The following is a 26,469-nucleotide window of genomic DNA, read 5'->3' on the forward strand; positions in this document are numbered from 1 at the left end:
AAAAAAAAAAAAAAAAAAAAAAAAAAAAAAAAAAAAAAAAAAAAAAAAAAAAAAAAAAAGCTTGAAAACACTATAAATTAGCAACCCACTAAGAATTGTTAGTGGTACAAGTTGTTGAAACAAAAAGAAAATAGAGGAATTTTCTTTTCATATTTTTGGGTTTGTGGTGTTTGTTCATAGCCCTAATTAGTGCAATGTTTGGAGATTTCAAAATCTTTGCTTTGCTTTTACAAATGTGGAAGACTACTCAATATGCACAAAATCAAATTCCTCTCAAACAACAAAAAGAAGTCTAGAAGTCAATGTAGAGTGATCGAGACATTATTCCAATATCAATATCTTACGTTTTAGGTATATGAGTCTATAGATATCCAATCTCTCATGCATGACTTCTAGAGCTTCAGTGGAGTTATAGCTTCAGAACCGTTAAATTATAAGTTTGATCTACTGTTTCTGTTGAACCTTCTAACACGTAGGACCATGTGATTGTTGGTAATGATAGGTGATAGAGGTTATAGAATTGGTGTCAAATTCAGCCATATAAGATTGTGTTTTTCTCGTGACCGAAATAGAAAAATGGGAAAAGACCCAACCGAGCTATCTTTGACTAGAGTGAATAGAAGGTATTCACTAGTTGATGCAACTATGCCATCTCTCCAAATTTTTATGGTCTTTTTAGTACTCGATGAATTGATTTCTAACAAATGCTTTATTATTGATGCAAGATTTGATCACTCACACCACTAATAAAAAAATTGGTAAGAGTGTCCATTCATCAGCCTTATACTTTAAAATAATATAATTTTTTTTTTCTTTTTATTATTAGAGATGAGGTCGGATGAGTTGAATTTGGTAAATAAAATTATTGAGATAGGCTCGGAAATGATATTAAGAGAGAAATCTTTATATGGCCGTTCGTAAGACTCTTTAGTACTGTTTGACTCAAATGAGTTGCTCGCATACAAGTTATAATTATTGTAAAACATCTAAGTTAAACACATAAGACTATAAGTGAGTTATTTCTCGACGATTGATGTTGAGTGTATACTAATGTTGAAGGACTATGAGGTGTAGAACCCTAAGTTCGTACGACAGGTACCCTAATTAGGGTTTCTAACTCGTAAAAGTTTACGTATTCGTGAAATATAACAAGCTCATAGTTTTAGATAAATGAACTTACATACCGAACATTGACTCAACTCGTTATGTTACGAAACAAAGGTTTAATGCATATTTAAGAACTTCATTGGCATGGTGAGTGTCCTTGTTTAACGCAGTCGCATCCCCCTCTTGTCCAATGTGCAGAATCCAAACCAAAACTGAGCCACAAAAGTTGACAAAATGTCCCTACCACCACCATTGTTGAATCAATCTGATTGCTCCAAATCAAACCCTAAGCCCATTATGGCTTCTCCACACAAATTATGAAAACAATGCTTCAAAGATTGAACATTAACCCAATCTCCATCTCCCTTGTTCTTCATCTTTCATGTCTTTTCTCCTTTCAATCCCTATTAGTCAACTCTCTCTTTTATCAATTTTTTTCTTGATCTCTCTTGGTTTTAGGGTTTTTTGTTTCATTGGTTTTCGATATGATCCAAAACCCAATAGAAAAAAATTGAACTTTTTGTGAACGGTGTGATCTCGCACTGGTTGGAGAGGAAAACTATAATCGCCCAAATCCACTGTTAGCAGATATTATCCTTTTTGAACTTTTCCTTTCAGACTTCCCCTCAATGTTTTTAAAACGCGTCTTAGAGAGAGGTTTTCACACCCTTACCAATGTGGGATTTCATAGGAACAAGACGTTCGTTATAAGCATGCGGAAACCTCTCCCTACATATGGGTAAACCCGAAAGAGAAAACCCAAAAGAGGACAATATCCGTTAGTGGTGGACATGGGCTGTTACATGAACAGATAAACTTGCTTTTCTATGTCCTATCCATCTCCTCCGAATAATTATTAGAAGAAATCAGAAGTCAGAATCAGGCAACAGATAAATCGTTGGGAGACGTAAAAAGAGATTACATAATTTATTACATAATGAATGAGTAGTGAATAGTGGTGGTTGTCCATGTCTTTATATATAGCTTTGTTATGAGTTGATGAGGGGAAAAGAAATCAAGATTGAGAGAGAGAGAGAGAGAGAGAAGAAGAAGAAGAAAACCCTAATAATTGTGTGTTTGTATGATGAAAAGAAGTTGTTGGGGTTTGGGAAGAGCTGACAGAAGAGAGTGAGCACACGCTGCAAGCAATTGTATGAGAAAAGTTCATACCTTTACCAGTTTGTGCTCATTTCTCTTTCTGTCAGGCCCCTCTTTCTTCATCTTTTTCTATCATATATCAACACTCCCTCTTCCCCTTTTCTTTCCTTCATTCTATAACCTTCTTCTTTTTCTTTTTCTAAGGACCCAAACCCGAACAATGAGCATCGAGGAACAAAACAAGGAAGAAGGGTGTTCGAGCAATGTATATGACGACGACGACGACGAGCAACGATGCATCACGAGAATGAAAGTAAGTGATGATGTTGTTTATGAATGAAAGATCTTCTATGTTGCATCATGATATTAAGTCTCATGCATATGTTTGCAATGGTTTATCATTTATGTGAGATCTCATATCGGTTGGAGAGAGAAGCGAAACATTCTTTACAAGGGTGTGGAAATCTCTTCCTAGTAGACGTGTTTTAAAGTTGTGAGGCTAATTGCGATACGTAATGAGCTGAAACGAACAATATCCGATAACGGTGGACTTGGGCAGTTGCAATTTCACTTTTTCGTTCTATATAATTTAGGTGAGATCTCACATTAGTTGGAGATGAAAACGAAACATTCTTTATAAAGGTGTGTAAATTTCTCCCCAGTAGACTCGTTTTAAAGCTGTGAGACTCGAATAACTACTTGAACAATGATGCATGTCTACAAACTCGGAGAACATAAAGGTGTCATGTGGATAGTCGATGTGTATGAAAGTGATACATACGTGTGCATATGTATTCTAACTCAGTAGTGTTTCACTAACTGGATATTTTTAAACTTGTATTTTAGAGTTTATGTTTTACGATGATTTTCCCGAGATCCCAAATAAAAATTTTAATTGTTCTAAAGATAATGTTTTGTCTCATACTTTTTCTCGTGAGTTTTCGATTACTTTTAGCATGCACGTAATAACGTCTTAGCTAGTCTAAGTTCAAAAAGTCGGATCATTACGACTAACCCAAAACCCGAAAGCCGAACCGAATAACTTTAACCTAGTTTCTTACCATTTGGGCTTTTGAACTTTTGGGCCTTGGCTATGGGACCTTGACCCAGTCAAAGATCTTTGAATAAAAGGGCCTCTTTTTATTACAATTTGCAATTATGGGCCAAAATTTCTATATTAAAAAAATAAATTAGGTTAACTACAGGGATAAACCCTAATTTGTACAATATTGGTAAATAGAATGGTAAAAAAATATAGTGAGTGAATTTCCATAAAGACCCTTCTTTGAATACACACGTGCGTCGATTTATTTCGTACGGATGAAGAGGATGTCGACAAACAACGATTGTTGGTTACAACAGTAATAAACAATGATAAGCGTTCGACTCAGAAGATTAGGTTATTTCAAATTTATGGGTATATTTCAGCGACAAATAACGATTGTATTCGTGAATTTACTTCAATTCTGAGCGTTTTACAAAGCATATATTTTGAAGCCAAGCTAATGAATGAAAAGAAAGCGAAGCTATTATTGACGTAAAATCACTGCTCACGAGGCTGAAGCAGATTGAGTATAATTCAACCAGTTAAAACATGATTTTCAACTCGAAGGTCAAACGTTTCAAAAAAATGATGGTGACGAAACTCGAACATTTTCATCAATCTCATCATGCCCATGTTCATTTCAATATTAATTTTTTTATTAAAAAAAAGTGAAATAATTGAAGACTTAAGAGAATAAATGATTTGAATTATTGAAAATGAATTTGAGAGATAACATTATTTTATTAGGAATGGAATAAGGGTCGTTCTTTTTGTACATCAAATCATTTTTAATTTGTCAATTTCATTACCTAATTACAATTATTTAAAGTTGCTTTTTCACGTTTTTAATAATCTCGTTTTTTTTTTTTTTTTTTGTTAAGATATCGATCTGACATGAATTTATTAATTTTATATATCATAGTATTCGTGCATCGTGTTTAGTTCAGTTTAACAACTTTTAAACTAAATTCAGTCGTTCGATGATAAATTTTATCGAACTAAACAGTTCTTGTTAAATAATGAACTTAATCCAATCCAACCATAAATTTCTCTGTTGAGTTGGTTTGAATTATTTATTAAACATATTTTTTTAAAAAAAATAAACTTATAAACACTATTTTGATTTAGAATCTACCGTCAATCTTTTCAGCTTCAAGCTTATCTACTTTTTAGTGGTGTTTTAATGGTTATAAGGCAAAAGTTCGTTAATCTCGAAAATTAAGTTCCATGATGAAAAAGACAAGAAACACGAAAAATGTTTGCTTTAAATTGGAGAGACGCTTTGAAAGTAACAAAAGGAGTGGGAAAAAGGTGTTTGATTATTGTCCCAAAAGAGCACAATAATTGTACATAGCAATTCTATGTGCAAATCATACAAACAATCCTTTTTCAATAATTGGTTCGGCGAGCTTCGAGTAATGAAAGGATACATGAATGAACTAATAAGATATCTAAATAAGAGTATTCATAAAGATGTTTGACGTAGAACAATTCTTTATTTAGGAACTTCATCCTAAAAGGATCGAAGGGAATGTTGAGACCATAGCAATTAAAAACAAATAGGGAGCATGACTTGTCATAGTGAATGTCGGTAACAGTCCAAACTCACCACTAGAACACAAGGACAAGATTGGACCTTTTTGTTTCTTTTAACCTTAATTCTCTACACTTTTACCTTTTGCCAAAGGCGTAAAAAGTGTAACTTCCTTTTTTACTGTTTGACAATGAATGTAATTGAATAATATACTTAAAAATGCACTTACAACTTTAACTATAAAATTGATATATCAAATATTTTCTATGATACCTCGAACGGGTAGTTTTTATTAAGCCATTTTCTATGATACCTCAAGCGGGTAGTGCCATTTTCTACAATACCTCAAACGGGTAGTCTTTATTAGTCAAGTTTTGGCTCTCAAATAGTAATTGGATTCATCCAAAGCAAGTTTGTCACTCACCCAGCATAAAATTACTATCAACCAAACACACTAAATACGTCTTTTCAGCATACTTTTTAAGATGGATATTTCTTAGAAGTCGTAAATTGCTTCAAGTTGTCACCCAATATATAATTATTACAAGCCAAAGTCCCTCAGTTGAGTCACTAAACCTCGAACAAAGTACGCCTCCCCTTAATCGATTCTCGATTCTTTTTTCTTTTGGAGTCTTAGTCATTTTTTTTACTATGCAATCTATTGGCACCACTAAGTTTAGGGCATGACTCTGATACCGACGAACACGATTCTCCACAATGGTATAATATTAAACATAAGCTCTCATAAATATTCAATACCAAGTTTGAACAAATGGGCATTAGGATTATGGATTCATCATAATCATCAAACAAGAAATTAAGAAACAAACTACAAGAGATCATAAACATATGATGAAAGAAATCTTAAAGCCTAATTAAACTTTGAAATGACGTTCTTCAAGCTGGGGTCGAGCTCCCAGTCGGAGAAGTCCAAACAATGTCCTTCAATGCCGGCCGGAGCTCCTCCCTGCAGAATTGATTGTACTCTAAAGTGTCTCCGTTGTCCTTCTTCACCTCCACCACCACAAACGACGGCGTCATAGCAAAGATATCCGCCGCAATCGCTAGTTTCCCCTTTCTCCCCTTCTCTTGCCCCTGCAATCGAACCCACGACTCGCTCTTCCTCACATCGAACTTCACTGCCTTCGCCACTTCCTCAAGCTTCGATATCACACTGCTCGCCGGAGATGAAGTCGCGAATCTCATCTCCTCTTTCTCCTCCCTTTTCTTCTCTTCGAACAACGGCGACAAATCAAACCCTTCCGATAGAGAGATTATGTGGAATGCGTTCAACGTTTCCGCCGGTTGATTCGATTTCGCCAAATTCTCCTCCATTTCTTCTTGCTCCTTCGTAATCACAGTCTTCGGTACCGATTTCTTGAACCATAACGACGATGTGATCTTCGCGATACCGACTCTGGTCACCGGATTCGGATCTAGCAGCTTCGTGACTAGGCGGCGAGCTTCGGGAGAGAACCACGGTGGACACCTGAAATCGCCTCTGTAAATCTTCCGGTACATCGCCACCATATTGTCGTCCTGGAATGGAAGGTATCCGGCAAGAAGAACGTACAGGATGACTCCACAGGACCAGAGATCGGCCTTAGCCCCGTCGTATCCCTGCTTTCCCATAACCTCCGGCGCAACGTACGCCGGAGTTCCGCATGTCGTGTGCAGCAGTCCGTCTTGCTTCAAATGCTCCGAGAAGGCTGTGAGGCCAAAATCGGTGACCTTAAGGTTTCCGTCCTGATCGAGTAGCAGATTTTCCGGTTTCAGATCGCGGTGGTAAACACCACGGCTATGGCAGAAATCGATTGCAGAGATCAATTGCTGAAAGTAAACCCTAGCCACATCCTCTCGCAACCGACCTTTCACGATTTTGGAGAATAGTTCACCGCCTCTAACAAGCTCCATCGCAAAATAGATCTTCGATTTACTCGCCATCACCTCATGAAGCTCCACAATATTCGGATGCTTCACCATTTTCATCACAGAGATTTCTCTCTTGATCTGCTCCATCATGCCGATTTTGATGATCTTCTCCTTCCCAACAACTTTCATCGCAACGCTCTTCCCCGTTTGCAGATTCCGGGCATGGTAAACCTTAGCGAAGGTCCCGTGCCCTAAAAGACGGCCGAATTCGTACTTCCCGTCGAGTAAACTCGAGTGTTCACCATCTCTGCCTTTATTCGCCATATGCACCGCCAGATTCCAACTCGATCGAATCGAGATTAGTAGATTATTGTGTTTATTTATTCGTACAGAGTGAATTTAAATGAAGTTAATAAGGGGAAATGAGGAGGAGATAAGAGAAAGGAGTTAGATCACCCGTCTTCGACGTGTTTCCGGTGACAATTTCTGCCGCCAATGATAAAGGTTCTGGATATTCCGATCAACTCAAACAGAATCAGCGAAGCCAATTTCATCTCTCCGCATTCCCAGAAGTGTTCTGAAATCCCACAACTTTTGTCTGTCTACGTTCTGGTTTTCTTCTTCCGTTCTTCTGAATTAAAACCGCCTTGGAGGTTTTATAATGGATTTTGGATGTGAAATTCCTCTTATGCCCCTCTTCTGATTCCGCTGTCTTCTTTTTTCCTTCCTTCTATGTCAAAAAAAAATGTGTATTAATTGTATATTCTTAATAATATATATATATATATAATAGAATATTCTTAATTCTTAAGTAATAGAAAAAGTGGCAATTTTAATCCAATATCGAATATTTGTAATTTAATACTTTATAATTACTTTTCAATTATTTTTTGCCGATTAAATCCTACAAAAATAAAAATAAATCATCAACTCTCTTCCATTTAGAGTTGGATTATAAAATAAATAAAGTTTATAGGCTTCTTTAAAATTAAATTAGATGGTATTAAATTAATAAAGCTAAATTTATTATTAATTTTAAAATATACATTTATACGCATGACATACATATATTTATTTTATTTTATAACTTTTTAATATTTATTTTTCAAAAAGAATTTAAAAGTAAATGTGAACTATTCTAAATATAATTTTTCAGAATTGACATGTAATTCTTAAAAAAATATTTTAAAATAAAAATAACATCTAATATTTGTACAATAATTGGTGGGGTCCACAAGTCGCGAATTTTGTCTTGGAATGATACAAAATGGAATGTAAAGGAATAACCGTTCCGGTTTTTGTAACGGGGGATGCGGTGTGGGTCCCGTGATGCCAAGGGATAAAGTTGTAAATTCACCAGAAATGAAATTCTTGTGCTGCTGGTGCTGGTGCTGTTGGGGCCACTTACAATGGTCCCCAACCATTGCTGGACTGACACGTGTCTTAAAACAGTTTTTTTTTTTTAATTAATTTTCCTTAAACGATGTGACTGGACTAGAAGAAGTTGGTATATGAAATTTAATAATTATTGAGATTATTGTTCACTTTATTTATTTAAATTTTTAATAAAATTTAAAAAATTAATTACAAAAACACCTATTTATTTATTCAAATATTTAATTAACAACCCTAGTAAAGTAAGATTTTTCATATATTAAATAATAATTTAAAAACTAGATTTAGAGTTTTCTTTGAACCTTTTAAAATATTTTTAAATTTTAATTTAATTTTTTAAGACATTTTTAAGAAGTAAATAACTGAGATAAAAATGTTAAATAATAATAATTAATAAAATATATAAAATAAGAAGCTCTTCCGACAATGGACCCCACCACCCCTATCGGCCGCTACCGGACAAGCTTTTTCTCTCGGACTTATATGCATGAACTAACATAATTAAAATAAATATTAAATTATAATTTTTCTATTTAATTTTTTAATTTATACAGCATCATTACCATATTAATACTTTTATTATGGCAATAAAATCATGTTTTCCTTTAATACATTAAATTTTAAAATCAAATAAAAGCATATAAGGAAATGTGTGGAATTGTAATTAGGTAAAACACAAATTATAACCGTTTACTCCCAATTTACTTCACAGTTTGATCTATTAAGGAGAGATTTTCACATTCTTATATGAGTCATTGACACACCGCTTTACTATTTTTAGAAAAAAGTTTTCACACTCTTACAATGAATGTTTAGTTCTTCTCTACTCCCGACGGTTATAAATGTTAAACATTCTTAATATTTTTTATTAGTTGGTTGGGTTAATCGGACCAAAAAAAATCAAATTAATTTTTTTATTTTTTAAAAAATCTAGCCCAACTCAACCTTTATAATTTGGGTTGGGATAACTCGACTTGTCGAGTTATCCAATCATATAAACACATTTACAATATGATGTCATATAATAAATTTTTAATTATTTTATGATTATTATTATTACTTAAAAATACTTAATATTTGTCATATTATCGAGGTATTAATGTTAAATAAATATTATCAAAATGAGTTAAAAGTCAATAAAAATGCTTTTTTTAAGAAAGAACAATAATAAAAATATGTACATTCAAACGTTAAATATAATTATGACAAAGAAAAGTCAAAAAAGAAAAAGAAATTAGAGCCTATCCATTGCACTAACCCATTACCATTCATATATATTATATGTTGGACGGTTTTAAAATTTTGTTCGTGATTTGATTTGGATCAGATCAGGTTGAGACAATTTTTAGGCGTGATTGAATTGTTCGAGTCGTAAAATTTTCAACTCAAACCGTACTCAATAAATAATAAACTCAACTCAGCTTAACCATAAATTTTTTGGGTTGAGTTAGATTTGGTTGAAATTTTTGTAGATTCAATCGTAAAGGTTATAAAATTTTCCAATTAAAATAAATAATAAAAAATAATTATGAAATTAAATAAATATACATGTTAGTTAGTTCAATCGATTCTAATTTTGAGGCAAAACACGGTTCAATCCATTCTAATTTTAAGGGTCCCACGAATTAATGAAACTTTCGCCCTTACAAATTTGAGGATCATGATTGAATTTGAGACATTCAATAGATCAAAATAGTTAAAAATGCTTAATATCGGAGCAAGTCGAGAAGGTTTAGACATTTTCAGAATAATATGTATTGATAAAACACAAAGATGGATGGATTTCTACCATAGTGCATGAATTTACATGGTAATTTTGGCTAACTAACTCAAAAAAAAAAAGAGAAAAACAGCCTCAAAATTGTTCAATATTGTCTCTTGAGCTTCGACGAACTTACCGAAACCGAGTCGTTTTTTGGAGCTACTTCTCCATTTTTAACCTCTTGGTAGTACTGAAAGCTCACGAACACGAAGAACACTGCAAACATCGTACATACAACATCATATTGCTGTTCCATGTTCAAACCATGCTTTGAAATTCATATGATCGAGTTTTCAGTTCGAAATGGTTACCTGCCCAAACACGATATAGAGTCGAAGAAAAACTCCAGCCTATGAAGAAGAGGGCAACAGCCACTGCCTTCTTGTGAGAACATAACTTCCAAGAACTCCCACAAAGTGTCAACCACTGTTCACCTAAATTTACAAAAGGGAACGTCATAACATCATTACAACTCTTAAAACGCATCAACAAAAATCAAAAGAGAACCTCATAACAGGTGGATGGTGAGATTCCGCATCAGTTAGAGAAGGGAACGAAACATTCATTACAAGAGTGCAAAAACTTTTATGCGTTTAAATATCTTGAGGGGAACCCCGAAAGAGAAAGCCCAAAGAGGATAGTATCTGCTAGTAGTGGGCTTGAACTGTTATAGATGGTATCAAAGCCAATCACCCAACAGTGCCTTGCACGGGTAATAGTAGGGCTAGACCCTCTATGAAGCCCGAAAGGAAAAGCGCCCCGAAGAGAATAGTATCTACTGACGGTGGACTTTGGCTGTTACAGTTGGATCTCTCGTTAGGTTTTATGTTATTCTTTAGGGTTTTGTGACATCTTTCGTAATTACCGACGGTATTATTGTCGCAAAGCCCCTTTCGTCGGCTAAGAAGGTGTATTATTTCATGATTGTACAAAGTAGGCTTTAATAATGAAGAGGTACACAAGCTCAATATGAATGGCTATCAAAGACATAGAGTATAAAAGGCAAAGGGTAGTCCCTAGGTTAGAAGGACAAACAACTCTCTAAAAGAGGTCACATGGTGGTGGCAGCTACAATAGGATCCCTAAGGTAGAGACAGGTCAACCTTTAGAGGTTCGAATTCATATTTAACTCAAATAAGTTTGGCTGATATCTCGAGTCATATGTACCATTCAAGCTTTTAAGAATAAATTAAAACACGAACGATATGTCTAGACTCTCGAGAAGAAGGAGAAGTTGACTTTTCCAAATGAGGAAGTAAGCTTGATGGTGATCGTTTGGATTAGAGTGTAGAAAGGAAGAAGATAAGAAAGGATTCGAAAGCCATGGGGAAGAAAGGGTTAGGGTGACTCTGATACCATGCTAAAACCCCGACACTTGATGGTGGTGAAAGTTCTCTATTCATAATCATTAACATAATGAAATAGATTACAAAGGAAATGGAAAGAGATACACCATATTAACCTATGATCAAAAGTCAAATATGAAGCATATGTAAGTCGTAATGGAAGGCTAAAGTCTATAATCAAGGGTCAAATATAATACATATAGTAAACAATATTCTCAACAATATCATTCAACGCTATTAAGAATAAATCGAAACACGAATGACAAAGTTACCAAAAAAATAAATAAATAAATAAATAGCAAATTTAGTCATTAATTTTTAAATTTTGTATTTAATTGATTTCACTAAAAGTAAAATTAAATTTTATAAATTTACTAAAAATTCTAAACATTTCAAAGAATTATTACTAGACATAATATATAGACACGAAATTAAATTAAAAAATAAAATTTATAATTTATAAAAATAAAAATGGTGATTAATTTTAGAATTTAGGGGACAAAAAAACAAAGGGATCTTGAAACGAACGGTTGTGATGATTCGATCTAACATCACGCCATCCGACACAGCCGACACGAAAACCCAACGAAAAAACGAATTCACCGACAAAGAAAAACAAATAATTTCATTTTATTATTTTCACAAAATTTTAAAAAATAAAAATAAAAATAATTTCTCTGAAACGTCTCGTGAAGAAAGCTGTGGACCCCACGTGACGACAAAAAAAAAAAAGGAAATTATGGGTTTTAGTTGTGATGTGAAGGGACAATAGAGGGTCAGGATAGTGTCAGAGTGGGACCAGTTTCAGAGTCAAACAAATCGACGCGCCAAAACACAGAGTGTACGGTGTTTTTGTTGTACTCAGCCGTATCCAATCCCAACACCGACAAGACATATCAACTAAATAAAAATAAAAAAAATAAAAAAAAAAGTCGGTGAAGATATATTTTACCGTGGGTAATTAACTTGGGCAGTGTGAAAACCCCAATGAATCCTGTCAGAAATAAATAAATAAATAAATAAATAAATAAACCACATTTTAAAATCATTTTAAAAACTAAGTCAAATTTTAAAATTGAAAATAATTTAAATTAATTTAAAAAAAAATTACCACATTTGACGACATTCCAAAGGGTAATGAAGCTACCCCACCTTGCCAACACAAACAGCGTTACACCCAACTGCATATACCAAACAATATTATTTAATATAATATTCTTTTTACCAAAATAATTTACCTAATGTTCGGTTCAATTAATTTTTTTAAAATTTTTAAAATATCTGATATTTAATTATTGATAATAAGAATATAATTTTTTTAAAATTTCAACAATGACATGACACTAACAATTTTTAATTAAATGGCCTTCAAGTTTTGATGTTTATTTTGTTTTTTTCTACATTATTAAATATTAAATCTGGCCATAACATTTTAAATGCTATATTCTAATTTTTTTAATATTATATATGTAATGGAATTTGGAAATTAAAAAAATTAAAAAAGAAAAAGAAAATTACCTTCATGGTTGCAGAAGGATCTCCCATGAACAGAGCCTTGAGATTTTGCAGCAATTGATTCACGAAAGGAACAAGTCGTTTAGCAAATCGAATCACTTCTTCTTCTTCAATCGCATAATGTTCATCATCTGAATCGATTCCTTTTCTCCTGTAATTTTCCCGGGAAAATCAGTCAGAAAATCAAATAGAAAATCAGTGAACTCTGTTCTCGGAAGAAAAGAAGAACCCATTTGAGCACCTTCCAAAAATGGAGCTATGGACGAAAATGGCAGCCAGATAAAGAAGACCCATGTGGGAAATCACACTGATAAAGCTGCAAAAACATTAAATGAAGAATTTACTGAATCACCCAGTTTCTTCTTTCCCTCAACAATGGTGGATTTGGAATTTTCTTTTACCTGATATTCATGTTCTTCATGAAATAACAGAGGATTATAACTAGATTTCCCACTCCGAAAACCAGAGCGGATCTTGAAATGTCTCTCCACATTATCAAATCCACTGAAGAACACCAAAGATTTCAAGAAAATGAATTAGGGGAAATGAAAATGAAAATGAAAATCGGGATTTGGGATTTGGGATTTTCTCACCTAATCTCTGTAGAATCTGTTTGTTTCTCGGGAAAGTTTCTGCTGCGATTTTCTTCCGTTCTGGTAAATTTATTTCCTTAACGTCGAAGCTTTCTTTCTCAATCTCTTCATCGAAGGCATCGAAGAAATCTTGAGATGGAGGAGAAGAAATCGCCTTCTCTCTGCATTCATTTTTCTCCGGCGGGGTTTTTCCGGTTCCGTTCGTCGAAGGTTTGGTTAACCCGACGGCAGATTTCCGAGATTGATCGGTCTTCTTCCTCATCGGGTTTCTCTCTGTTTTCTCGCCGGGTTTGATTGGGCTGCCGTTGGATCTCAATCTCCGCGCCGGAATCGGGCTTTTCCGACTCTGTTCGTCGCCGCTGCTCGACGACTCTGGTTTCTCCTCGGCGATGAGAATCGAGTTAAAACCCTCATCGGATTTCCACGTCTTCCTCCTTCCGCTGCCGCCGCTGACGGGGGAGGCGGAAGCAGCCGGAAGGCCACATTCGGCATTTCCGTCGTCGCCGTTAAACACCTTAACCCCACCTCTGACTTCATCCAATCTGATTCTGCTCTCCCACACAGACCCCGCCACTACGTTCCCCCTCGCCGCCGCTGCCGCCCTTAGCCGGGTCAAATCCATCGCTGCCGCTCCGCCGCCGCAGCTCTCCTAAACCCAAAAAGAAAAACCCCCCGGCGAAGAAATCTAAAGGTTTAAAAGCAGCGGTGGCAGCAAAACAGGCGGAGAGAAGAAGAACAGAGAGAATCTCTGTGGCGGTGAACAGAACAGAACAGAGCCAAATGGAAAGCGGCAAGTGGCGGAGGAGGTGGGAGTGACGTGAATTTTCCTTTTCTTTTTCTCGGGAATCTGAAAGGGAAAGTGAAGATGGGAAAAAAAATTGAGTGACATCAAAAGAGGAGTCTTTGAAGGCTTAATTATTATTCCTATGGAACATTTTCACAATCAAACGTATACCAATCCAAAGATTTGTATTTTAGTCTACATTTCCAAATATTCATATTCTTTTTCCAAGTAAATTATTTTTTTACTCGTCTATCCCGATCGAGGTCGAGATACGAGGACAAAGCTAGACAAAGAGAAGAGACAAGACAAACACATTAACCACAAAACAATGCGCACAAAAAGACAGCACAAACAACAATCAATCGAGTGAATACATTCTATGAGAGGAAATATCTAAAGATACATCCATCCCGACTCAAAAGAACAGTGAAACTAGAGATGGGATTAATGGGCCAGGAGGCTACGCTCCTTCATAGGTGATAAAGAACTATAGGCCAAACAAGCACATGTATCACCTCTAGATGGAACGTAACCTTTTGGTCCATGGATCCCGTCTCTAGCTCATTTAGATGACTTCTCTTATAGGTCTAGGGCAGAGGTATCTTTGGGTATTCACTCCCTTAAAATTTGTCACTCGATTGATTGTTGTTTGTACTATCTTTTTGCACGGATTGTTATGTCTCTTTTCTTTGTACTTTGTTGGTAGCAATTATATATTGGATGATGACCTTTAGTAATTTTCGTATAAAGCATGTGAGTGAAGACACAAAATATTGAAAGGGTCTGTGTTAGTCTTTGGGAATTGAAACCTACACGAGCCACTTCTTTCAGCTCATCACCATGCCACTTTTCCATCCTTTAAGAGCCAGAATCTCATTATCCCGACCTGCAAATTATTACCCTAACTTTTCCATTTATTCTCGTCTTAGGAGTTGGGAAGTTGTCGTCAAATTTCCCGATCGAGAGAAAAGAATAATCAAACCACAAACAAGATTCTTAGGCAATTTTTGTTTCCATAAAGATTACACACAAATTAGAACAAGAAATTAATTAGTATGCTATTTTGGTGTAAATCAAATCAAGAATTGGTATATCATATCAATCCTTAATGAATAAGGTTAATGCTAAGTATGGATTAAATACAATCCTTTTTTAAGTTTAAGTGTAACCGACAAATTTTTTTAATTTAATTACCTTTAATATATATACATCAAAAACCACCATTTTAATCCAAATATATTTTTTAAAAATTTCAACAATAACATGAATAAAAAATATTATTATACTCGACGTAGACAGACGTCGATCAATATCATGAATTTAAAATTTTGAGAGGTGTCAAAATGTGCGGTTTATTAAATATTAAACAAAAATTATATGAGAATTTTAAACTAATTTTATAATTTAGAGGTCGTTTTTATTTACTAATTTAAATTAAATTTAAATAATCATTTATTATTTTAATTGGTATGTTATATTAATATTTATCCTTTTAAAAATATAGAGACCTACCTCAAACGGGTAAAGATTATATTCTTCGTCTAATTTAATTGAACCGATAAAAAAAACGATGGAAATTAAAATAATAGTGATTAGGAGAATATAATTAATTAATAATTAAACACGTACACTAAAAAGATAGTGCATAATTGACCACTTTATATTGCGATTACAGCTTAACAGTGGTTTAGTGGCAACATAATCAATGATGCCCAAATTTATATTATTTTATTTTCGATGTCCGTACCCTTTTTTTATTTATTTCATCTTTATTTTCTTATTTTAATTATTGTGAAGGAACAATTAAAATAAATATTGGAATTTAAATGAGGCCTAAAGTGTAACATTTTTATGTCTTTATTTTTAAAAAATAAATAATTATGATTAACTGTGATAACTATTATATTTTAACTGATTAAAAATATGAAATTTCTCATTTTAAATACAAATATTTAATTATAATGCACCTAATAAATAGAATGTATAATTGATTTCTAACACACGCTTGTGTTCCATATTGACTAATTAAATTGTTTGTTTAATCATTTTTTTTAGTTGGGCGTTATAGAGTGTGATAAAGTCAAATTTTTAAATACACGAATTGAAATAGGAGCCGATTCGATAAGTGTAAACTCAGTAAACTTCTGAACCTTCTTGAACTCGAGTTCCTAAGACAACATATGGATTGTAATTTGGCTTTGCAATCAAAGTTAATCTACACAAAGCAAGCACATGAATCAGGCAGTTGGCGATGAGCGGGCCTTGGCTGCAGCTCGTTCTAATGCCTTCAATCTGTTTGCTTCCATTCGAGCTCTCTGTTGCTCTGTGAGCAGAGTTTCATTTGAATTGCTAGTGTTTGGTTCTTCTTGGTTGACAACACCTTCCACAGTTTCCCCAATGGTGAAGGAATCACTTTGCAAGTTCATCAATGGCTCCTCCTACAATTATGTACATAAAACCCATCACCAAATGTTGTACATCCTTAACTCGAGTTAGAAAGAACAAGGATGGAGGCCTGGAGGAATTCTTGCTTGAAATTTCTCATCAAGAGGAGGTTCGATTCAAATACAAATATGCCGCCACGGGTTTTGACCTGAGACATTATGTAACGGCCTAAACCCACTACTAGCAAATATTAGTTCTTTTTAGATTTTACTTTCTAGACTTTCCCTCCAGTTTTTAAAACATGTCTCCAAATGAGAGATTTCTACATCCTTATAAGGAGTGTTTCGTTCTGCCTCTCCAACCGATGTGGGATCTCAAATATCACATTTAACAATTTAGAAACGATTAAAATAACTTATATCACATAGATAAGCATTAAATTAAACAACCATTTCAAAATCACTAGCAAACACCAAAAATAAAACTGACTTTCATCTTTTACTGTATGGGCAGTTATTTTGAACGGCGTTTCTTTTCCAGCCAGTAGGTGACTATTCTATGACCAAATATGAAGATACATTAACTTGTGCAATAATTAGAAAGGGCGCACCTAATAAAATAAGTTTTAAGTGCAAATTATAAGTAATTGGGTCATTAACATGTGTAGATTTTTAATAATCATCACTGACAATGACTGAAAACAGTTTGATTCATTAAATTACGATTCATGGTAATATTTCTTCATTCAATTCAATAACTGGGAGGGTTTTCTCAGTAAGAAATGGTACGATCAAAACTAACTCAATCGTAAAGATGGAAAGCAACCAAATGTTCAAGAAAAAAAATGAACAGAGAAAGACTTACTTCCGTAGCTTTCTCATAAACTTCCTGAAGCATGTCCTCTTCAATGTCATCAGCGCCATTATTCTTCAAGGAAGCCTCTTCCTGATTATCGAATAAGCCCTCCGAGTCTTTGGCTTCTGCAAGCATTGACAAACGAGTTGAAGTTCAAGACAAGGGGAACCCAAATAATGATTAGCTTGAGAATTTTTTTTTTTTTTTTCCCAATCATTATTTCAAGAGAATAGTTCAGAACATAAGAAAATATCACTACAATGGATGGATTCTAACTTTTTAGGTTTCATTTTGTAACGGCCCAACCCACTGCTTGCTAACCGATATTATCATCTTTCATTTTTAGGATTTTCATTTTTAAAACACATCTAACTCGGTAATAGGGAGAGATTTCCACACCCTTATAAAAAATGTTTTGTTCCCCTCTCCAACCAATGTGGAATCTCACAATCCACACTCCTTGAGGATCCAGCATCCTCCCTAGCACACAGTCCAACCACTAGAGTTACATTTGACTACATTTTTGAACCTCACAACTTCTTTGATTGACACTTGAGGATTCTATTGGCATAACTAAGTTAAGAGTCAATACCATGTTAGTAATCACGACCCTCTATAATGGTATGATATTGTCCACTTTGAGCATAACCTCTATAATGGTATGATATTGTCCAACCACACTAATGGAGATAGTGTTCCTTAATTATAAACTCATAATCTTCCTTTCAATTAGTCAACGCGAGACTACTTCTCTCAATAATCCTGAAGACAAATGAATGTGTAAAAGAAAGATAGATGAGAAGGTGATGGAGGCAGTAGATTGATGGAAGGTAAAGGTCAGTCATGGCTAATGACAAACAAAGGCCACCTACAACTGCTCAATGGAAGGCGTGTTTTCCATAATTGAACAAAATTAAGCTTACTGATCCCAACCAGCCCATTAAATACACTAAGATGGATTGAGACTTAGCCAAACACTGTTCCTTCAACGCAAATTTGAAGACGACAATTTAAGTGAGCAATATTTGGATGTTTTCAAGGAACTCTGTCTTGGGTGGCGATAAAAACCCAATGGCAATACGAGTATATCTTTCATTAGTGTTGTTCAATGTTCATAGCTACAAACATGGCTTCTTTTAGAGAAATACATGATACCTTACTCGAGAAATCAAAATGGAACACCAATAAACTACTGCATTGTGTTCAATGTCAACCGCATTTTTCTTTAATAATTGTTTCTTGCTTCCTTGTTTTGGCAGTTCAATTAATTTCAAATTTATCATCTCAAATAGAGTTAGAGGACAGTACTTATCTTACCAAACACGAACACAACAGATAACATACATTCTATTATAACCAAACAGATTATAAAAATAATGATAATGAGTGTCTTTCAATAAAGGAGAATAATAGAAAGTACCGTTTTCATTATTGATATCATCATCAGCATCATTTACAATGGGTGATTCGCGCCACTTTGTAGGATCTCCTCCCCTGGCAACTTTCTCTCTTAGTTCTCCAAGACACATCTGCTCAAAATGTCTTTTTAGAAAGAACACCAATTCATTGCAAAATAGATATCATATAACCAACAAATTTGCTCATTGTTGATTCAATGTGTTTCTTAAGAGCAGTTCATTTAGTTCAAATGGCAACTATATCAGTATGTTAATAGGCCAAACTTCTGTATTTTGACACGCATACCAATCCAGCTAGCTATATATATCTACACCTCTGCGATGCCTTCATCATAAAGAACATATAAATTCAGGGTTCATGCACATTTTTACCTTAACCCGTTTAGTAGCAGCTACTTGTTCAACCTTATGTACAAAATGCTCGAAAGGGTAATAAGGGAGTATATGAGAATGCCATTCCCTGTATAAACCAATCAAGTTTTCCAAATCACTGATCTACAAAACAACAATCAGAAGTATAATTCAGTCATTATAAGAATCAAATCATTAGAAAATGAAACATATATACAGCTGAATTTCAATGGAAAAGGATTTGCAATCTGGTTGTCCGCTAAGTAGCGCCCAATAAACAAACTATTCAGGTAAATCCTGATTGCCGCTGATGGAGCCTGAGCTCTCTTAAAGAGTTCTTCAAAAGAAATCATTATTGGCATTCAACTTTGTTTCTAATCATACATCAACACAAAGGCCTAAAACCTCAGGGAGCCATTAACTAACCAAAACACCTCATAATTTCCTACACTAACCATGTTCATAACTAAGATGATCCGAAAACACGCCACACTCTAGAAATTAGTATTTCTTTTCGCAATGTTGAGATGTCTCGATAAACAACTCGTATATACCATATCAGAAAAAATCGACCAATTACATGATAGTAGGAAGGATTGGAATAGAACCAAATGGAGAATTTTACGATCCAAGTAAGGTAGAAGATAACCTCGTGTCCACGACCGCGATACTTGAAAGCGCGAGGAAAATGGCGAAGGACATAACCTAGACCATCCTCTGAAAGGAGTAGCTCGGGTGTGAGCTTGGGCCTGACTCTGGGAGCCTTTTTGGGCTTCTCTGCAACTTTTGGAGGGGCAGCAGGAGCAGAGGAGGAAGGAGGTCTCGAAAAATTGGGATTTGGAGCAGAGGAAGGACAATCACGAGACCAGTGGCCCGGCTTCCCGCACTTGTAGCATCCCGTCGGCGCTGCGACGGCGGCGTTGTCCTTATCCATGTTCGATCCCTCTCGCTATTAGCAAACTTCACTCGGCGGGAAGCGATTGTTTGGAAATTTTTCTCGACAATCTGAATTGAGCTGTGATTATGAACAAATCATCATAAACCCCATTGCCAAACTTCATTGAATGTTTTGGCGGGAACCTTGGCGCCATTGCCACATCTAAGCAAAGAAAAAAAAATAATTAAAACCTCAAATTAATAATTATATTAATTAGCATTTTCTTTTTTAATATTTCACTGCGTTATTAAAATTAATTTTGTATTTAATTTTTTAAAAATAATTTTAATAATACCATAAACCTTTTATCCATAGTTTTGAATATAAACCATTAATACTTTATTTCAATAATAACTCGAGTTTCAAAAGTTTGATTAATATCTTCGAATTTAAAAAAATAATTACTCTTACTATTAGTAGTAGGAACATACTCGAATCAAACTACCATTATATTCATCCATGATTTATCTAAAATTCTGATTTTTTAAATCCATTTAAAAATTATTATTGTTATATTTATTTATATCTCGTATCTCATGTCAGTTATTAATAAATTAATTGTATTAAATGTCGTAAAGTGAAATAAATTAAGTATATTATTTATTATTGTTATTAATTAATTGAGAGTGACAACTTTAAAAAAAAAAAAAATAATAAGATGGAGACTTAATTTTTAATATAAAATTTCCATTCAACCTTTAATAAATCTCGAATGTACAATGGTATTTCTATTTGAAAGCTGTGGACAATAGTACTTTAATGAAAGCACGAGAAAGAGAAAACTCATAATTCTTTCTTCGATTTTCTATTTCCCATCGTGTTGCACTATTCAAATGGGATCACTCACTGAGCTCTGATAAGGAGATCATTCAGTGCAAGTGTTGATTTTCACGGTTATGCCCGTATAAGGCAATATTGCTTGTGGGAGTGTGTCATATGTCCCAATCATGTTCGTCTAATATGTGTTGTGTCATGGCTACATATATGTTCTAAACATATAATTAGGTTTTTACCGTTCATGTCATGTTGTTATGGTTGTAGTTGAGAGTGTTATGTTTGAGCTATGGTCTTCAAGTAATAATCTAACACGAGTTAGGTTAAGGACCAGTTAGAATAGATAAAATTAAAAGCTAAAGACACTTTAAAAACGTTATTTTTTTTTTATACGAGCCATCTCGATTATAATGAATGTTCTTCGCTTTCAAACTATTTTGAAATATATTTACAATTCGAGTCTCGAATCTTCAATTAACAGGTTAGAGGTTTGAATCTGAGTCACTATTAGCGTGGTTCGTTAAAAGAAAACAGGTCCCATTTCCCATTGGCAAGTGGCAGCAAAAGGCGAGCGAGTTAATCTTCATCTCCCCTCTTCCCACTCTCGCGCCTCATTGGTTTCATCGTCCGCCGTCCACCCGCCACCTGCAACGCCTCCTCCTTCCTTCTCCGTTGGGCGGAGTTTCCTAAGCAATACCTTTCTTTTACTTCCGACGAATCAATTTCACTTGCCCTCTCGAATCAGATTCGCTTCTTTCCAGCTAATACCCAATGGCTTCCTCGCTCGCTTCAGCCTCAGCTGCTTCCGCAGTGGCCAAATCTCCTTGCACGGCCATAGCTCGCCGCAATATCAACCACAAGAACTCTCATTGCGCGCTCTCTTTTCGGCTCCCTCACAAGCCCAAACTCCGAATCTTCACCAGGGTATGCGCCAATTCATCTCCCTCGTCGAATGATAAGTAGAATTTCTGTCCTATTTGTGCTAATTGTGGTTATTTTATGTGTTGCGCTTCTGATTTACGATTATTCCGCACTGTGATCTTCTGCGTTGCTTTTGAATTCGTTGGTGGCTACATTTGCACTTCGTGATTGGAAAAACAAACGGGAAGAATGTGTTTGGAGGGTTCTTTTAAATGAAATTTTTGGACTGTTTTATTGGTATAGAGATTTTAAGGAGCGAAAGAGATAACGGGGTACAAATTGTTAGGAATCACGGATCTCCACAATGGTACGATATTGTCCGCTTCGAGCATAAATTCTCAAGGCTTTGCTTTTGTTCGATATTTGAGAATTTTATTTACATGTCTAAGTTAAGGACATGACTTTGATATCAGGTTAGGAATCACATATCTCCACAATGGTATGATATTGTCCACTTTGAGCATAAACTCTCATACCAAAGGAGATTTATTCCTTACTTATGAGCTCATGTTCATCTACGTAATTAGCCAATGGGGACTCCCTCCCAACAATCCTCAACAATGGACATATTAACTTTGTCACCATTAAAGAATGTGATTTAATCATTATGTTGCAGGGTGTGCAGCCTGTTCGTAAGCATCTAACTCCTGTACAGGCACAGTTGAATGAGGTATGTATGCTCACATCAAATTACTATATCAAATAGGATTTTATTTTGTTGAAGTATTAACTCTTTCCTAACGTGCTGTTCTTGAAGTCGTCTATTTCATTGAAGGATCCTGTTGATGCACCTAATGCTGCAAAAGTTTCATCTGAATCTGATGTTTTAGCATCAGATGGAAGTGCCAAACCATTGAGTGATCAATCTTCTAAAGTTTTGGCAACGGAAGAGTCAATCTCTGAGTTCATTACTCAAGTTTCAAGCCTCATCAAGTTAGCTAGCTCAATCTGTGACCTTCTCCTCTAAAATAACCTACACATGGATGTGCTATAACATTTTTTTACCTGCTTGCAGACTGGTTGATTCCAGAGATATTGTAGAGTTGCAACTGAAACAGCTCGACTGTGAAGTGATAATCCGAAAAAAGGAGGCCTTATTACCACAGCCTCCTGCTGCCATTCCTATGCCGTATGCACCCCCACCTTCAGTAGCACAGTCAGTTCCTCCCCCTGTGCCTGCTGCACTGCCAGCGCCCGCTTCTCCTGTTTCAAGCCTGCCATCTTCACCTCCTGCTGCTAAGTCGGCCAAGTCCTCCCTTCCACCTCTTAAATGTCCTATGGCAGGCACATTCTACCGTAGTCCAGGACCTGGGGAGCCACCATTTGTTAAGGTAAGTTTATTGGAATGGCTCTGCTGCAACTTCTTATTTGATTGTCTTGGGGCTTATTTGTGGGGTTCTTCATATAGGTTGGAGATAAAGTACAGAAAGGACAAGTCTTGTGCATCATTGAGGCCATGAAATTAATGAACGAAATAGAAGTAAGATTTCCCCTCTTTATCCATTTAAATCTTATGAATGCGAAAAGTTATATTGAATTTTACCATCGTTAGATTTGATCCAATTCTACCACTGCTTGCTATCTCATTGTCTTACTTTAGTTTTATTTCCGTTCTCTGTTTGATTTGCTAACAATATATTCCATACTTACCATAGTATTGTCCATTCTGCGGGAATATTGACTGTTTATGGCAACCTGATCATGGGTGAAACAACCACTGTTTTTCCTCTGTAGTAAACATTCACCTCTCTTGTTACATTTCAAAGAATATTGGTGTGACTGAATATAGGAAAAATGGAGCAATAATAGTGAGATGTCACATAGGTTGGGGAGGAGAACGAAGCATTCTTTATAAGGGTGTGGAAACCTCTCCCTAGCAGATGCGTTTTAAAAACCTTGAGAGGAAACCTGAAAGGGAAAATCCTAAAGAGGACAATGTCTGCTAGCGGTGGACTTGGGCCGTTAGAAATGATATCAGAGCCAGACACCGGGCAATGTGCCAGCGACGAGGTTGAGCTCCGAAGGGGATGGACACGAGGCGGTGTGCCATCAAGGACGTTGGAACCCGTAGGGAGAGTCCCACATCGATTGGATTAAGGAAAGAGTGCCAGCGAGGACACTGGGCCTCAAAAGGGGGTGGATTGTGAGATCCCACATTGGTTGGGGAGGAGAATGAAGCATTGTTTATAATGGTATGGAAACCTCTCCCTAGCAAACGCGTTTTAAAAACCTTGATGGGAAGTCTGAAAGAGAAAGCCCAAAGAGAACAATATTTGCTAACGGTGGGTTTGGGTTATTACAAATTTCAATTGAGTTAACATTTCTACAAACAATATAGGGAGACAGAATTAGATCTGACCATTGTAGTTTGTTTCGTATTGTTCCATGAGAACAATTTACCCCTACAAGATAATCGGTAGTAAATCTCCTATCAGTCCTGTCCAACCCACAACTAATATTTGGTTTTTTGATCATTCCTAGTGATTCTATTTATAGATCAACAAGCTGTTGTCAAACAATGTATGAAAAACTGCAAAGGAAGCTTACACAAAGGTGCTCCAATTGGTATTATTTACAAAAGAAAAAAAAAAGACATGCATCACGAAGATGTCTTATAACACAAGGACACAGTTGCCTAGAACATATCCTATTCAATTAAAGTCACGGCCTCAAGAAGAAACCCTGAAGTGAATAGCCTCCCACACATGGTCCCAACCCTCTCTATCTTAAAATTTTTGAAAGTTTCTTTCCTTACTGGCTGCAATCCACATAAATTTGAGCATTGGGATTCAGATCCAAACCATAAAGCCTCTGGTTCAAGGACCTAACACCATCTTCATGGGAGCACCAAGAAATACCAAAAGAATTAAGTAGGGCGAACCACCATTTTTAGCTAATTTGGCAACAGAAAATAAATCCTCTGTGTTATTAAAGAATAAATGAACAACAATCGTGAGATTGAACAAAACGATGTAGGGGCTTTTGAATTACATCAGTTGTGCTTAATCCATTAAACAATTGTGGGATCCCACATCGGTTGGAGAGGGGAATGAGACATTCCTTATAAGAGCGTGGAAACCTCTCTTGAGAAGACGTGTCTTAAAACCGTGAGGCTGACGGCGATACGTAAGGGACCAAAGTAGACAATATTTGCTAGCAATGGGCTTGGGGTTGCTACAAATGGTATCAGAGCTAGTCATCGAGCGGTGTGCCAACGAGTGGATTATGAGATCCTACATCAGTCAGAGAGGGGAACGAAACATTTCTTATAAGGGTGTGGAAACCTCTCCCTAGTAGACGCGTTTTAAAATCGTGAAGTTGACGATGATACGTAACTGGCCAAAACGGACAAATATTTACTAGTGGGGGGCTTGGGGGCTTAGGCTTGGGTTGTTACAAAGGTCCTAAGTTCGTTTTGGAACATGAAATATAGTTGGGAACACCATTTTAAATTCAACTTCATTACATCAATATTTCAACTCTCCTCTCCCTTCTAGATATGGAAATCTGAAGAGAGCCCAAACAAGTGGAAACCAATATTAGTTGGAAAGGAATGGTGTTACACGGGTTTGAACATAGAAGCTTATCTTATGATACCATGTTAAATCACCACTAAACTCATAAGCCTAGCTGACGGGTTACGATAGATTTAATTATATCAATATTTCAACAAAAAGTTCGAGAAATTTAGCAAGAAAGTGTGTTTACAATAGATTAGAACTTGTTTGATTTTTTTTTTTTTTTTTTTTTTTTTTTTTTTTTTTTTTTTTTTTTTTTTTTTTTTTTTTTTTTTTTTTTTTTTTTTTTTTNTTTTTTTTTTTTTTTTTTTTTTTTTTGTATTATTAGCTAATCTCTGCTCTTAAAAAAATTTAATTTACAGGCCGATCAATCTGGAACCATAGTCGAGGTTCTTGCAGAGGACGGGAAGCCTGTCAGCGTTGGTGTGGTAAGTCATTCTAACCACCATTACAGTTACTGTAATGAATAGCTTAACTCTACATTGTTTGTTTGTATGGATTTGTGGGCTTGAACCTTCTTTTGGTTTCTCTGCAGCCTTTGTTTGTCATTCAACCTTAGGCCAATCCGGGTTTCGATTACACGAGACGAGTAAAGGAGATGAGATTAAGCTGAGTTTGGGAAGCAAATTGAGTTTCCGAGCAAGTTCGGGTTGTGGGTTAGTTATTGGTAGTGCCCTTTTCCCCCCTTCTTTCGTTTTCCTCTTCAGTTGAGCGTAGTCATGATAGAGATTGTGTTGATAAAACATATCAATTCCTTTTCCAGTTTTCGTGTGAACTTTCAACTTTCTTTGTGAAATCAGATATATATTTTTTAAGCCTTTCTTTCTTTCTTTCCTTTCCTCTCCATCTAATACTGCTTTTCTCATCAATTCTGAAAGAATAGTCCATCTCCCCCACATCTTTTTTGATACAAGTTTTTGACATTGACACCTTTACTATCAGTTGCTTATCTCATTAATGTTGTATGGATGTAAGATTTTGGATCCTTTTGGTTCAGCTGTGTTTGAATGTACTTGTATGAAATAAAAAGTGCCCTCATTCAGTGATTCTCGTGGCACCACAATGGCATGACATCAAAAAAGTGAGCGGAACTTATCCCTGACCAACTCGTAAGTAGCATTCTAAGTTGGTAGGAAGTTGGGGATAGATATAGATCCTTCTGCCTATTCTCGGAGCGTTGGAAATAGATGAATGGAGTTTTTTTATTTTGAATTTTTCCATCACTAGAGATAATATGAACTCGCACAAGGATATTTCTA

General features: G+C 35.4%; 4 protein-coding genes across 5 annotated transcripts; 1 reads left to right on the top strand and 3 right to left on the bottom strand.

Moving 5' to 3' along the window:
- Window positions 1–5,512: 5,512 nt before the first annotated feature.
- LOC111493756 (CBL-interacting serine/threonine-protein kinase 6-like) lies at window positions 5,513–7,300 on the bottom strand. Its single transcript, XM_023143594.1, has one exon. The coding sequence runs from the start codon at window positions 6,978–6,980 to the stop codon at window positions 5,682–5,684; it is 1,299 nt and encodes a 432-aa protein (XP_022999362.1). The 5' UTR covers window positions 6,981–7,300; the 3' UTR covers window positions 5,513–5,681.
- Window positions 7,301–9,761: 2,461 nt separating this feature from the next.
- On the bottom strand, window positions 9,762–14,163 carry LOC111493754 (reticulon-like protein B21). Its single transcript, XM_023143589.1, has 8 exons — window positions 13,268–14,163; window positions 13,076–13,178; window positions 12,916–12,990; window positions 12,678–12,825; window positions 12,271–12,340; window positions 12,112–12,153; window positions 10,125–10,247; window positions 9,762–10,029 (listed from the first exon to the last, which is right to left on the bottom strand). The coding sequence occupies exons 1-8, from the start codon at window positions 13,887–13,889 to the stop codon at window positions 9,917–9,919; spliced, it is 1,296 nt and encodes a 431-aa protein (XP_022999357.1). The 5' UTR covers window positions 13,890–14,163; the 3' UTR covers window positions 9,762–9,916.
- Window positions 14,164–16,126: 1,963 nt separating this feature from the next.
- LOC111493575 (TIMELESS-interacting protein) lies at window positions 16,127–20,101 on the bottom strand. The gene is made up of 5 exons (XM_023143326.1): window positions 19,710–20,101; window positions 19,082–19,204; window positions 18,712–18,820; window positions 17,301–17,416; window positions 16,127–16,489 (listed from the first exon to the last, which is right to left on the bottom strand). The coding sequence occupies exons 1-5, from the start codon at window positions 19,992–19,994 to the stop codon at window positions 16,289–16,291; spliced, it is 834 nt and encodes a 277-aa protein (XP_022999094.1). The 5' UTR covers window positions 19,995–20,101; the 3' UTR covers window positions 16,127–16,288.
- Window positions 20,102–21,301: 1,200 nt separating this feature from the next.
- LOC111493574 (biotin carboxyl carrier protein of acetyl-CoA carboxylase, chloroplastic-like) lies at window positions 21,302–26,044 on the top strand. 2 transcript variants are annotated; one of them, XM_023143323.1, is made up of 7 exons: window positions 21,302–21,695; window positions 22,309–22,362; window positions 22,450–22,625; window positions 22,708–23,023; window positions 23,101–23,172; window positions 25,573–25,638; window positions 25,746–26,044. In XM_023143323.1, the coding sequence occupies exons 1-7, from the start codon at window positions 21,543–21,545 to the stop codon at window positions 25,767–25,769; spliced, it is 861 nt and encodes a 286-aa protein (XP_022999091.1). In that variant the 5' UTR covers window positions 21,302–21,542; the 3' UTR covers window positions 25,770–26,044. The 2 variants fall into 2 exon arrangements, with proteins under 2 accessions (XP_022999091.1, XP_022999093.1); XM_023143325.1 differs by having other exon boundaries at window positions 22,468–22,625.
- Window positions 26,045–26,469: the final 425 nt, after the last annotated feature.

This window comes from Cucurbita maxima, unplaced genomic scaffold (genome assembly GCF_002738345.1).
Source record: "Cucurbita maxima cultivar Rimu unplaced genomic scaffold, Cmax_1.0 Cma_Scf00019, whole genome shotgun sequence".
In the NCBI taxonomy this organism is placed as follows: Eukaryota; Viridiplantae; Streptophyta; class Magnoliopsida; order Cucurbitales; family Cucurbitaceae; genus Cucurbita; species Cucurbita maxima.